The following is a 14226-nucleotide window of genomic DNA, read 5'->3' as shown; positions in this document are numbered from 1 at the left end:
ACGCTTAGAATAAAATCATAAAAAGACAAAATTTATTATATACGAATGTCAATTAATCTCAATTCGTTATCGTAATTCACGTGACCGTGACGATGGAATATAAATAAGCTATGAATTTAAGAAAAGCAGTAGTTAAGGAAAATGAAATAAAAATGGGTGGATAATGAAGTGATATTTGTGTGGATATGATATGAAAAAGTAAATAATGGACAAAAGGGATGATATATAATACCCTCAGTGGTAAAGAAGAGTTAGAGTAGATGTGGGTGTGGGGAAGTCTTACAAAACTTCAAGTGATAGTGTAGTGTGTGTTTAGTTAGTGGCACATAAAGTAGAGAGGGCCTACTCCTTAGGGCTGGCAGATGGGAAGGAGAAACAAACCTCACCCTCCCCTACAAACATATATATTACATATGTCAATTAATCTACTTTTTCACATCACTCATTCACTCTTCTTCCATTCTTCTTCTTTCTTTCTTTCTTTCTTTTTTTTTCTTTTAATTTTTGTATCATTAAATTTGTAACAATTGAATCCATTCGTTTTTATTTTTAATAAGCAAGAATTTAGTTATTTTCATGAAAAATCTTATAAAGAATCGAGTGTCAAACCTATAACTTAAGAAGTTTGTAAGCTATGAAATTAATATTTTTTAGTTGTGGAACCCACAAACTCATTCGGTCAAGAAGTGGAGTTCATGACTCCATATATCTTTCCTGCTCAATCGGCAGTAATTAATTTGACATAGACTTCTATAAGTTTGATTTTCAACCTCCAATTAATGTGGTAAGAAAAAGTAGTCTCTTCATTCATGTTATTGATTTACCTATATAAATCTCATGTCATTGTTAGAAAAGGCATACTTATATTTACTTTTTAATATGTGTCCAAATTAATTAAAATTAGAAAACCAATTTGAACAATGACAACCAAAAATCAATCAAAGTACAAAGGAAATTACATTCAACCTTTTCCCTTCTTAAGGCATGAACTTGGTGTTAGTTTGGGCCTGCCCAAAATCAGGAAATTAAGTGCAGCTTTGTTGTTTTGGGCTTATAATGGGCCCATTTCCCCACCCATGACCCATCTCAATTATTCTCTCATCACTTGGAAAAGTTAGAGTTGGGGCTTAGTTTTCTTTTTCTTTTTTTTCCTTTTTTTTTTAATGTTTTAAATACATAAATTATGGCCCCACCGACTTTTCGTAATCATTTTATTTTCGAAATTTAAGTCTGTAAACACTACTTATACCTTAAACTTCCAATTCTAAATCTATCATTGATATTGTCATTGATATCGACTATCAATAATAGCTTCTATCTATAATAACTACTTAAAAGTATATTTAACATTTTGAAAACTTTTATCAATTGACTTGTTAACGTTTGCTACTTTATCTATGTGTTCTACTTTTAATTTATTTTTCAAATTGTGCTATTTGCTATAATTTTCTTGAGAGAAATAAACTTAATTTTCAAAAAGCTAAATGGTCAGGAGTGTATAACAAAAAAAAAAAGGGCTATTAATCAATTTTATAAGAGTGAAAGATGTTTGTAGTATGACATGCATTGATGGATGAAAAAAAATACTTGAACAAATTAATTTAAACTAATATATAAGTAAATTTAAGGGGCATTTGCAAAAATAGTAAAAACATTTATGATAAAAGTGGATAGTCCTCTAACGAACAGTATTTGTCATATTTGTAATATAAAGGTACTATAAGTTGAAATCTTGTGGTCATAAAATATAATTTTCTTAAATTTAATTGAATAATAAAGCATGATAATTTGAACTAAATTTCTTAAATTTATTGTTTAAAAATCTAAAATTTAAGAAAGATTGTATATTTTGTATGGGTGCTGAAAGAAAGTTAAAGAAGGTTCAAATGGTTGTAGAGGGGAAGTTGATGTGTGCAAGAGAGATATAATAAGGAGGGAGAAAGGAAGAGGTCCCATCAAATTTTTGCGTTTGTTGAGAAATTGCGAGTAACTGAAACCACCGGACGAACACACAGTAATACACAATACAAAACCAAACCAAATCTCAAGGCCTCACAATCAAACACCAACAACAAGAAGCAGAGCAAATAGGAAGAGACCCACATCCAGATTTCAATCATATTCTCAAAGCCACCAATTATGAGTGGTGCTGCTCTTCTCAAATCCTCCGCCTCTGAATTGGACTTAGATCGACCCAATATCGAAGATTACTTGCCTTCCGGATCCTCTATCCAAGAACCCACTGCCAAGCTTCGCCTGTAATCTCCATTTTTCTCTATGTTTCTTTAATTTCATATTGCTTTGACTTTTTTCTTCTCTTATCATGTCACCCCGATTCCTTCGATTGCCATTTTCGAGATATTTTATTAGCTTATTAACTTGTTTTTCGTCATTAGGCGTGATTTGCTCGATATTTCTCCCACCCTTACCGAGGCTGCTGGTGCTATTGTTGATGTAAGCTTTCCCTTTTCGTTCTTTTCGTTTCCTATGTCCTTTTTTGTTTCCAGGGCTGATTGCTCTTTTCCTTTTTGTCCTGGAAGTGAATTCTTTGAGAGCTGATAGCTCCCCTCCATTTATCTTTAGAAATTGTTGTTGTTAATTTGTTGTTGTGATGATAAATGTGTAGGATTCGTTTACAAGGTGTTTCAAATCAAACCCACCAGAGCCATGGAATTGGAATATTTATTTGTTCCCTTTGTGGTGCTGTGGAGTGGTGATTCGGTATTTGATTCTCTTCCCGGCAAGGTTAGCTTGTTTTGTGTTATTTACCTTCATCCACGGATATTAGCTTTTGGGTCCGATTAGTGATTTAATATGATATCAGAGTAGACTGCTTAGGGTTCTTTATTTAAACTTATGCAATGTCATTTCCTCTCTAATTACTATCATGTGGGCAGAGTATTCGATGATATAGTATTTAATTTACCTTCATTGACTCGTTAAGCTTTTACATGCAGCATTGGTCTGATAATGACATGGTCACTTCTAGTTATATGAACTAACAACTCTCTTTTTTTTTTTGTCTATGTTTTGTTGACCTAATGGTGCAGGGTTCTCATATTGACGATAGGATGGATAATTTTCCTTTCAACATTTATTCCAGTGAATCTCCTTCTGAAAGGGCATCCTAAACTGAGAGCTAAGTTAGAGGTGTGAATGTTTAATTATATCTCTTGTGTGCTTATTCTTATGTGTTCTAATTATATATCTTATGTACTATTTTTAGCATAGCTTAATGGATAAGACACTTATTAATTAACATTTGGAAGGTCAATTGTTTGATCTCCTACCCTCAAAATTTCTTGCCTAGTCATATATTTTTCCTTTTCTTGTTAGCGTGATAGTTAAGATTTTTTCTGTGTAATGATTATATGTTTCCTTGTTAGAGGTTTTTGGTGGAGTTGATTTGCAGCTTCTTTGTTGCATCTTGGACTGGAGTTGTTAAGTATCATGGGCCACGGCCTAGCATCAGACCAAAACAGGTATTTGGGATTTTAGGTTACATTTGGTCAATGTGTTATCATATTTTCCCTTTTCAAGATGTTGAGCATCACTCTCGGTGATATATTGTTTTTCTGTCCATTTCTTTGTTGTGTAGGTTTTTGTGGCCAACCACACTTCCATGATTGATTTCATAGTCTTGGAGCAAATGACTGCCTTTGCTGTTATTATGCAAAAACATCCTGGGTGGGTTGGTGAGTATATTTACTATGAAAAATATGAACTGAATATTTAGGTTGTACCTGGAGTAATTGAAGTTTGAGAGAGACACTCTTGATATTAATTACCAGTAGAGATGTTTGTCTTCATTTCTAATAGTTATTAGTTATTACAATTGCAAACGGTAGAAATAAAATCAGGAAATGTCATAATGATCTTCATATTTACCTTACTTTATTTTATATGTTGTTGAAGGCCTGTTGCAAAGCACTATATTGGAGAGTATAGGATGTATATGGTTCAACCGTACGGAGTTGAAGGACCGTGAAGTTGTAGCAAAGAAGTAAGTGTTGCCGTACAACAAGAGCGCAAGGATTACAATAAATACTGGGTTTTAGTGGAATGATTATTAAACTTCTGTCTTTAGGTTAAATGACCATGTTCGAGGGGCTGACAACAATCCTCTTCTTATATTTCCTGAAGGAACTTGTGTAAATAACCACTACTCTGTTATGTTCAAGAAGGTATTGCTCAAGTTCAATAGGCTATTTATCAATTCAGTTTTTGCTTTGTCTAGTTTGTTGAGGTTGGCTTTTTTATTTATTTGGTTTACTATATGATTTCAGGGTGCATTTGAACTTGGATGCTCTGTTTGCCCAATTGCAATCAAATACAATAAAATTTTCGTTGATGCTTTTTGGAACAGCAGGAAGTAAGGAGCTTTTTGTGGAGGAATATTACTTGTGTTATTTGATTAGTTTTTGTTGATAGAAACTTTATTCCTGTTGGATATTTAAGGTAAGTGACTGAAAATATTTTTCAAATTTATAAAAACGTGTTTGACAAGTTTTTTTGTTTAGGCAACTTCAAAGACATAACAAAAATGTATTTTGTTTTTGAAAGTGATGCTTCTGTGCAATAATAAATGTTATTGTTTATGCTTGATAACCTAATTTGCTATATGTGATAATTATGTACGACAAGTAGAATGAAGCATAAACAGAAAATTATCATTCTATGCAACTTACAGAAAATTAAATTAAAATTAAAAAAAAAATAAAAACTGATACCACCCTAAAGAAACCACAGATCCTGATAGCTTAGCTAGTATGCTTATGCTCAAAAGAAAAGGTTTTGGTCATCATGAGGTTTTATAAAGTTTGCCATCAGGAGATAAATTATAGTCATGATACCTGGGTTCGTTTCGAAGATGCTTAGACCTGGGTTTGTTATGGATTAACGTGGCTTAGTTCTTCTTGCTTAACTTTGGTTGGAAAGAATTCAATGAATATTTCAAAACAAGCACCTTTCCTTTGTTGGATCTTTTTGATTCATTATCCTGGTGTTTTCTTTACGAGTAACTTTGTGTATTTGGTCAGTGAATTCTGCCACATTTTTAGTAGTTGCTTGCCTATCAATGTTGGTGTTTTTGCATATGGTTGTTATATCAGGTAGATGATTCTCGAACCATGTACCGTTTTTCAGGCAGTCGTTCACTATGCATCTGCTGCAGCTCATGACCTCTTGGGCTGTTGTTTGCGATGTTTGGTACCTGGAGCCCCAAGTTTTGAAGCCTGGAGAAACACCCATTGAGTTTGCAGAAAGGTAACCTTATTTCCCCCTTGCAACTCTATTAAAGTTCTTCTATTACTATCAGCATCAAATCTCTCCATTTAACTTTTCTTATTCAACTGGCCTTTGGGCTGCTCTAATTTTACTTGTTATTTTATTTATCAGGGTCAGGGACATAATATGTGCTCGAGCAGGTCTTAAGAAGGTTCCATGGGATGGATATTTGAAGCACTCCCGTCCAAGCCCAAAATACCGAGAACGTAAACAACAAAGCTTTGCCGAGTCAGTGTTGCAGCTATTGGACAATAAGTGATGCTTGTCAGTAACTAGTCAATAAACTGCATTTACCCTTCTAAACCAGGTTCCTGCCCTGTAGCCCAATTATTCTGTTAGTAACTATCGAGGATGCACGGTGGGTGAGTAGGAATCTTCTTTCAGGGATGGGATGAAATCGTGTAGTTACATAGATAATTGAAAGCCATGGAGTGGAGTGTAGTTTTGTTAAGCAAGCTTCAATTTTTGCAGAAAAACCTTCATTTGAACACATACATACATCTCCTCTTCATTAAGGAGTTCTTATCTTGTGCTTTTTAGTTCTGTAATGAGCTTCGTGGTTTTGCTATATACATCAGCTTAAGTTTTTGTTGGATGTTTTGAAATGTTTAAATAGGTTGTTTCATTTTTAGTTCAGTTTAAATATGTTCCAAACCAACTATTGTTTGTCAACTGAAATGCCTTTGTGACACAAAATCAATGCAGAGAACAAACGATGACGCTTCACTATGGGGGAGGAATACGAGTAAAAAGCACTATTTGGTGTGCAGATCTCTTCAAATCTATATGTAATATTAAGGGGATGAATGATTAGAATTGTTTGTATGAACGATTTACAAAGATTATTCTATCCAAGTCAAAATTTTGTAGTTTTAATTGATCATTTTTATCCACGTAGAATGTAATGGAAAATATAAATTAGAACGTGATTGTGAGTTTAAATTATTACGCTTACTACTACACACAAGTTTACATGGGTTCCTATTTCTTTTTTAGGTTAAATTATAACCAAAAAAAAAAAAAAAAGGCTTGTGAAACTTTGTAGTTTACGTTAAAAATGCATCACAAGTTTAGAAAATACACTGAAAAAAAAGTTAAAAAAAAAAAATACTCAAACTCTTTAAATTTTTGTTTAAAAAATACGGCTAATACCCTTAAATTTAAAAGAAGATTAAAAATTGCTCCTAAAATAAAAACAAAAAATTTAAGTTAAAACGTTAAAAACCACAAAATTCAAAAATAAAAATTTCTTCTTAAAACATGTTAAAACAATAATTAGTCAAATAAATAGATATATTTGATTATAAATACACACTAAACTATCAATATACAACTTTGTTAAAATATTTAAGTACTCAAATTCATTGGGTTTTTTTTGTTATTTTTCTTGTTCTTATTAGATTCAATATACCTTATTTAAGTGTGCCATTTATTTATTTGTTTGTTTGTTTTATATCGAAGAATAAAGGGAAGAAAGAAAAAAAAATAAAGAGTAAGATGATATTAACGGTTTGTGCTATATAACAATAATGATATATTTTTTTTAATTTTGTATTTTAAGTTTAAGAGTAATTTTGAAAGTCTAAGATTGTTTTCAAAAGTTTAGCGTGTAAATAATCAAATACATCCTTTTTTCTTTAACTAATTATTGTTTTAATGTGTTTTAAGGAGAAATATTTTATTTGAAAAATTATCAAAAATATAATATTTGACAAAATATAATATTTGACAAAATATTTATCTTCATACAAAAATTGATTATAATTAATTTAGTTTTATAGTGGTTTGTCAATTTTTCTATTTTTGAAAAATTCTTCAAAGTTATGTGTGTATAATTAAGGATCATTTTCAAAAGTAAAAAATATTAAAACTATTTTTTAAAAAAATTAATAATAAAATTCATTTATCTCTTTAAAAAAAATGTTCATTTGAAAATTTTGTTATATTTTGCAAAAATTTTATTTTTGGAACTTTTATTACTATCTATCAACATGACTGAAAACGTCTATCATAGATAAAATATGAAAATTTACTATATTTTGTAAATATTTTATCAAATTTGCTACTTTTGATAATTCTACTATTCATAATAATTCAGGACCGTAGTTTAAATCTTATTCCTAACCAAGTAAGTATATTTCTTTATTCACCTTTTAAACTTCTTTTAAAAAACATAGTTTAGTCAAGTGAAAATAACAAAAGAATATGAAGAACACAAGTTCACTTTTAAATTTTATATATATATATGAAAAATATTTTATTTCAAACATGACATTCTTAAAATACTAAGATTATAAATTTAAACTAATGTGATATATTATTATTTGTTGACTTTTCTTGTTATCTGTGAAAGAGACTTTTCAAAATAAATAAAATAAATAGGGAAAGAGACATTTCTCAGTAGTTATTATACTGTTGAATTTATTGGCTAAAAATGACTTTAAAATTCCAACTTCATCTTTTGTTAGCCTTCGAATGTTTGGCTTTTATTTTATTTAGTATTTCAAACTTTTTATGTTGCCCTACTTTTATTTTTTCAATTTTTCAAATAATTGTGTTTAATAAGTACCCAACAAAACAATTACATATTGTTTCAATTTTTTTGATTTTATCCACAAAATATGACGTGACATGTCATGATCATTTATTTGATTATGCGAACAAGTGTTTATATACCTTTGCTAAAGAGAATAATAAGCAAATTAGAAATTTATTATGTCAACTAAACTCGACCTCAATTTGGTAGTTTAAAAGGATAGTTAGGACAATTATAAATCACAAATAGTGTATTTAGACTATTAAAAGTAAATTATGGTCACATAACACCACCTTCTACTAAAGAATTAACATAAAATCTCTAGCCAAAATCACTTTTGCACAAAAATATGGTGTTTGACAATCTAAATAATAAAGTGATTTTAGAAAAATAAGAAATCACTTGAAATTGATTTTTGAAGTATCACGTCTCTACTGATTGTGGAAGAGTGATTAATCAATAATCACCTATAATAGCATAAGTGTTCTCACATGTTAGGATTTTTGTTGGATTCATTTAGTTGTAATACTCTCTCCTATCTCACTTGAACTTTGCCTTGTCGTTTGTGATATTAGAAAAGGAAAAGGTTATTCTGATTTGAATTCATTCCATTTTGATCTAAACATCAAAATGTTTATAGCAAAATTAAAGGAAAAAAAAACTCAATTATTACGAGGAAACGAAGTTTCGTCCTATTCCAATTTTCTTCAGAAATTTCTCTCACGTCACAGACAACATAAAAAAAGCTTCCATAGACTCTTCAATGGCGGCTTCCACTTCTTCTTCTTCTTTCTCCACCAACATTTAAAGTCCATATCCTTACCCCACGTACACCATTTCCCTCACAATCCCCCTTCGACTTTTCCAGTTTTCCCACTCCTAAAACGCGTTTCCCCTAAACTTTCAACCCCCCCATTAATACCCTAACAAAACATTCCAATTTCCAAGAAGACAAACACAACAAGAACAACAATGGCTTCCCCACCTACAAGAACCATACTTTTCACACTACTCGTTTTCTCCGCCATCGCCACCGTTTCCCTTGCTCAAACACCACCGCGCTTCAACTGCAGCTCCACCTCCAAATGCCATTCTCTAATCGACTACATTCCCCCAAACGCCACCACCATTGCCGCCGTGCAGAAACTCTTCCAGGTCAAACACCTCCTCTCCTTCCTCGGCGCCAACAACCTTCCGGCCAACACCTTGTCGAATTTTTCCTTACCGGCCTCTCGTAAGATCAAGATTCCATTCAACTGCAAGTGCAACAACGGGACTGGTCTCTCTGATAAACGTCCGATTTACACTGTCCAAAGCGGCGATTCGCTCGATAAAATCGCGGAAAGCACTTTCGCGAGACTCGTCACGTTCCTTCAAATCCAGATTGCGAATAAACTTCCTGATCCAAATAAAATTGATGTAGGGCAAGAGCTGTGGATTCCGCTGCCGTGTAGCTGCGATGAAGTGGATGGAAACAGAGTCGTTCATTACGGACATTTGGTGGAAAGTGGAAGCTCCATTTCGGCGATTGGGGGAAGGTATAATGTGTCGGAGGAGACGATCTTGAGGCTGAATGGAATTGCAGATCCAAAAGACCTTCAAGCTTCTCAAGTTCTTGACATTCCTCTTAAAGGTTTTCTCCTCTTCTTTGATTCCAAAATTTCCTCTTACTTTTGGGTTCAGATTGAAATTGATGACATGATTCTTAGGAATTTGAACACATTTTAGGGTTAAATTGGATGAGTTCTACATTCGTTTCGATTGCTCATCCAAATTTAATTCTCAACTATGATTAAACTTTAAAGAGTGTAAGAAGAAAAGTCTGCCTTACTTTTTTTGGTTTCTTGTTAGGTTGGATAACATTTTTGGTAATTTGCAAAAAAAAAAAAGAAACCCCTTGAAATTATACCTTTAAACTTTCCCTTTCAAAAATTTAGCATAAAAGTTTTTAAATCGGTCAAACTAGACAACTTATATAAATGTATATCCGCGTGTGTGTGTGTGTGGTGTAGTAAAACATGGAATGAAAATTGGAACTTTTACGAAAGGTTGAGGAGACAAAAGCAAAGATGGAGTCTATTTTTTTCCTTTGTAATTTAGTCCAAAAAATATCATTTTGAAGTAATTATAAATTCTAACTAATTTTCAAAAAATATTTTCTTTTATTGAAAAAGAAAGGTTTCTAAAACTTTATTTTTTGTTTTCTAAAATTTTAAGATGCTTCTAAGAAATAAAAATGTAGCAACGAAGGTTGCCATAAATTAAAAAATATATATACACCCAAATAGCAAAGTTGCTTAAAATATTTATAAATATAGTAAAATGTCAGATTTTATCAATGAAATATAACGGATAGACTTCATATCATTGCTATAATTTAAAATTTTGAAATATATATACACCCAAATAGCAAAATTGCTTAAAATATTTATAAATATAGTAAAATGTCAGATTTTATCAATGAAATATAACGGATAGACTTCATATCATTGCTATAATTTAAAATTTTGATATATTTTGTAAGTATTTTGGTTCATTTGATGAGAACAACCAAAACATTGAGATTTAAATTTATTTTCTAGCTTGCTTTTTTTTTTTTTTTTTCTTCTTCTGTTAACGTATGTTAAAGAATTTGAAAATTAAAAGTATATATTTATATGTGTGTATTATATAAACGTGAGAAAGGTAAAAGATTTGCCTAAACTCTTTGCTTTGGAAAAAATATCAATAATTTTTAGGATGGGTTGAGCCGTTCAGGTTCAGATTCCCATCTCACATATTTGTAATTTTGTGTTCCAAAATAATATAAAATAAGGCAGGAGAAAAACATCAAACACTTATCAATTCTCAATCTACAGTAAAATCAAAAAACAATTTAGTCATGTCCATTGGTCAACCTCAGGACACTTAAATTTTATTCATATATGAGTCTGTAGAATCCTTAATGATCCAAGTTTGTGTTGTAGATCCTAATATTAAGGATTTCTTTGTCGTCCTGTTGAATTTGGGACAATGACTGCACTTGACTTTTGAGTACTTAATTAATTAATAATGCCTGAGACAATACGTAGTTTTAGTTGTTTTATATTAGCAGACAGTTCGATGTCGCCCTGAGTTACCCATGCCTTCCTCGCTACTTCCATATAGCTGATGTCGTCTCTCATTATTACTAGACAATATTTGAAAAGGCTGCTGCAATATGGCTAGCATTTTGCACTACTGGAATTGGATATAAAGGAGAAATTGTAAAAGCACTTTCAATTTGTATGTAGCATACAAGTTTTTAAATTTATATTTAATGAGTAACTAAGAGAACAACATCTGGAAGCTTCATTGAATAGTTTTCCTTCTTTTTATTTAGAGGGAGTTTGGTTCTTGAAGGGAAGCAATTGGTGGTGGGTTAATTTTGGTATTTAGTCAATGAAGAGAGAGAAAATGGACAAAGAAAAATAATATATCTATATCTATCTATATATATATAAGCCAAGGTGGTAGAGAAAAGTCGATGTCAACGGATTAAAAACATAGAGCGGAGTGGTGGATGGGATGGGGCTTCCTTTTTTTTTCTTTTGATGAGTGGATTTAAAAGTTGCTTTGTTTATTTATTTGACCAGTCACTAAAAGCTCTTGATTGCTTGTGAAGAATAATGTTAGTATCCTATCCACCCAAATAAGAGAAGCGTCCTTAAAAGTAGACCATTGGATAGAGTGGTGCACTCTTCTTGTTGGGGTTGTAGTTATGACCTGTTGGTAAACTCTTGTTAACCAATGTGTTTGATGACTTGGATCATATCATCTAGAGCTTCCATTTCGATCACTCGATTTAAGAGATTCTCCTTGCTTAATATACACGACCATCATTCTACGATAGACGATATCATTTACATTCCTTCTTTTCATATTTAATCTGCTAGTTCTTTTTACAATTTTTCGGGACTCATGGCTTGAGCGGAATATTAGGACTTTCTAGACGAGCTGACAGGTTTTGGGAAAAGATTTGTTGTCTAATAGCTAACTGTTGTTCATGATCATCACACAATATACTGTTAACTTTCTCGTCAAACTGCTGCTAGATTGTATTGTCCTTGTCAATATGCTATAATATTATGCCGTTCATTTAACAGGATCATGAGAGGAAATTGTTTAGAGTTCACTAGTCATCAAACGAAATACACTTTTTTCCGTAGTTTTGTCATAAATTACCACATCACTGAAAACCCATTATGTTTGTTCAACAAATGCTATTATCATGAAGTTAACAATTCTGATTTCTATTTGCAGCTTGTTCATCAATGATCAGGCAAGACTCTTTAGACTTCCCGTTCCTTCTCTCAAACGATACGTACGATTACACGGCGAACAACTGTGTGTTGTGTCAGTGTGATGCAGCAAAAAACTGGATGTAAGTGCCACAGTGAATAATTTGTTCTTTGAGAACTTGTTAGAGGTAGAGCAAGTGAGCTTACTTCTATTTTTCTTGCTCCTTTTTGTCAGTCTTGACTGTAAGCCATCACAGTTGAAGCCATCCTCAGTGAAATCATCTAATTGGTCATCATGCCCAGCCATGGCATGTGAAGGTAGCAATTTACTCCTTGGTAACTCAACAGCTTCTGATTGCAACACCACTACTTGTGCCTATGCTGGTTTCTCTAAACAAACCATCTTCACTAATATTTCCACTCTCAACACTTGCCCTGGACCTGAAGGTGAGCTCCGTTGACTCTAATTAATGCATTTCAGTTTGACTCTAATTGTATAAAATACTCTTCAAGGGGTAGTTTTCTAATTATAACATTTGACTTGGAGATTTTTCGTTTTTTACCCTTGGACATTAAAATTTGTTCAAAAAATATTCTTGAACTTTGAAATTGTTCTGCATAATATTTTTTCTATTAAAATAAATTTTATAAATTGACATGGCAACTGATGTGTAAAAATAAAGAACCACCTTAAACTGAAGTGTTATGTGAGAAAATACCTGTAGAGTGCTTTTGGTATAAGTGTTTGGTCGAGAAGCACTCTTAAAAACGCATAATCTCACATCAAAATAAACCCGTAAATCGCAGTGTTTGACACCAATACCAAAATTTTAAAACTTCATGAATTAAACACCTATCCTTCATTTATAATGAGTAACCAAAGAGGAAGAACAAAATGAAAACTCTACGGAAAACCAAGGCCCCCACCCCACACCACCCTACGCGAAACTTTTAGTTTAAACACTTCTAGTTTGCTACACTTATCATCTGGATTCTGATTATTCCCATGTTTATGCAGATAATGGAAATGGCGCTTCGAGGACGGCTTCGCAAGGTCTGAACTTGGCCTACCTCGTCGCCTTCACACACGTGCTGGCTTTTGGTCTTCTCCTCATTTAGTAAGAAGTATAATTTCCTCCTTATATATTGTTATATAGAGAGAGATAATCACAATGTACGTAGATTCTTGTTGTTCTGTATTTATCACAAAAAAGCCATCTTTTAGTTTTTTTTTTTTTTTTTTCTTCCCTTTCCTTTCTAGCGTTAATAAGTCAAGTTGAAATAAATCTCTTCGTGGCACGAGATCATGGGAATGGATGAACTGGATTAGAAAGAGATATATAAGATGGGTTGTGAATTTGATTTTGATCTATAATGTCTCGAACAGTTTTAAGTTTTGTTGATGATTGTAATAATTTGTTGTGCCATCAGTTTGTGGTAATAATCTTGTTGTAGTAATAACAATGAGGCTTCGGCCTTGCTTTAATTCCTTTGCCTCTACTTAAAGAATTAGCATTTGTTCTTTTTCTTTTTCCCTTGGGTATTTATTGTTTTTATTAGTTATATTGTTAAGTTGTAACCAAGAGTTTATGGATATGTGTCCATTCGTTAAGTATGGTTGTTAATCAGGTAAACAGTTTCCCTTATTTGGTACTGAAAGGAGAATAAGATGGACTCTCTTTATCTTCATTAAGTGTAAAATGGTATCAAAGAAAAACTCTCTTCACCATTTTAATGCAAACTCTCACCACTTTAACTCAAGAACAACTGTCATGATGAGGGATGAACATGCAACTTACCGACCTGTGTGTACCTATGGAAAGTGCACTTATGACGGTACGAAGGATCTTAAAACATTCTTTTAGACTGACTACCATGTGAGTATGGGTGTTAATGGATTTACCCAAAAATTTTAACTGACATCCAATTCAATACAAAGTTTAAACTAACCCAAGCTCAACCCTTATGATATGGATTGGATAGTTTGGGTTTATCGAATTGTCGGATTACTTTTACATCCTTATTGGCAAATCTTCTCATGAGGTTTAATGAGTCTTATGGTCATTCCTAATCCCAAATTCTCCAAAGTCTTCATTTAGGGTAAATTTTTTGCATTTCTCAAAAATCGAATAGCAGCTTTCGATT

General features: G+C 32.2%; 2 protein-coding genes across 4 annotated transcripts; both read left to right on the top strand.

The window, feature by feature from the left end:
* The first annotated feature begins 1868 nt into the window (after positions 1-1868).
* LOC103490221 (glycerol-3-phosphate acyltransferase 9) lies at positions 1869-6162 on the top strand. 3 transcript variants are annotated; one of them, XM_051089978.1, is made up of 12 exons: positions 1880-2258; positions 2397-2454; positions 2627-2745; positions 3051-3150; positions 3387-3482; positions 3599-3695; positions 3916-4003; positions 4088-4184; positions 4287-4372; positions 5146-5265; positions 5398-5550; positions 5992-6162. In XM_051089978.1, the coding sequence occupies exons 1-11, from the start codon at positions 2140-2142 to the stop codon at positions 5543-5545; spliced, it is 1128 nt and encodes a 375-aa protein (XP_050945935.1). In that variant the 5' UTR covers positions 1880-2139; the 3' UTR covers positions 5546-5550; positions 5992-6162. The 3 variants fall into 3 exon arrangements, with proteins under 3 accessions (XP_008447868.1, XP_050945935.1, XP_050945932.1); XM_051089975.1 differs by having other exon boundaries at positions 5398-5593; XM_008449646.2 differs by lacking the exon at positions 5992-6162 and having other exon boundaries at positions 1869-2258; positions 5398-5881.
* A 2253-nt stretch (positions 6163-8415) lies between these two features.
* LOC103490220 (lysM domain-containing GPI-anchored protein 2) lies at positions 8416-13570 on the top strand. The gene is made up of 4 exons (XM_008449645.3): positions 8416-9455; positions 12104-12224; positions 12317-12528; positions 13100-13570. The coding sequence occupies exons 1-4, from the start codon at positions 8795-8797 to the stop codon at positions 13198-13200; spliced, it is 1095 nt and encodes a 364-aa protein (XP_008447867.1). The 5' UTR covers positions 8416-8794; the 3' UTR covers positions 13201-13570.
* The last annotated feature ends 656 nt before the right edge of the window (positions 13571-14226 follow it).

This window comes from Cucumis melo, chromosome 1 (assembly GCF_025177605.1).
Source record: "Cucumis melo cultivar AY chromosome 1, USDA_Cmelo_AY_1.0, whole genome shotgun sequence".
In the NCBI taxonomy this organism is placed as follows: domain Eukaryota; kingdom Viridiplantae; phylum Streptophyta; class Magnoliopsida; order Cucurbitales; family Cucurbitaceae; genus Cucumis; species Cucumis melo.
The sequence above is the reverse complement of the archived record's forward strand: the minus strand, read 5'-3'. Positions and strand labels throughout refer to the sequence as shown.

What these genes read in the sequence shown, in the direction of transcription:
- LOC103490221 (XM_051089978.1), top strand. Translation starts at nt 2,140, where the DNA reads ATGAGTGGTGCTGCTCTTCTCAAATCCTCCGCCTCTGAATTGGACTTA. An exon ending in CCCACTGCCAAGCTTCGCCT is followed by an intron (nt 2,259 to 2,396) that starts GTAATCTCCATT and finishes TTTCGTCATTAG; the next exon opens with GCGTGATTTGCTCGATATTT. An exon ending in CGTGAAGTTGTAGCAAAGAA is followed by an intron (nt 4,004 to 4,087) that starts GTAAGTGTTGCC and finishes TTCTGTCTTTAG; the next exon opens with GTTAAATGACCATGTTCGAG.
- LOC103490220 (XM_008449645.3), top strand. Translation starts at nt 8,795, where the DNA reads ATGGCTTCCCCACCTACAAGAACCATACTTTTCACACTACTCGTTTTC. An exon ending in TCTTGACATTCCTCTTAAAG is followed by an intron (nt 9,456 to 12,103) that starts GTTTTCTCCTCT and finishes TTCTATTTGCAG; the next exon opens with CTTGTTCATCAATGATCAGG. An exon ending in GATGCAGCAAAAAACTGGAT is followed by an intron (nt 12,225 to 12,316) that starts GTAAGTGCCACA and finishes CCTTTTTGTCAG; the next exon opens with TCTTGACTGTAAGCCATCAC.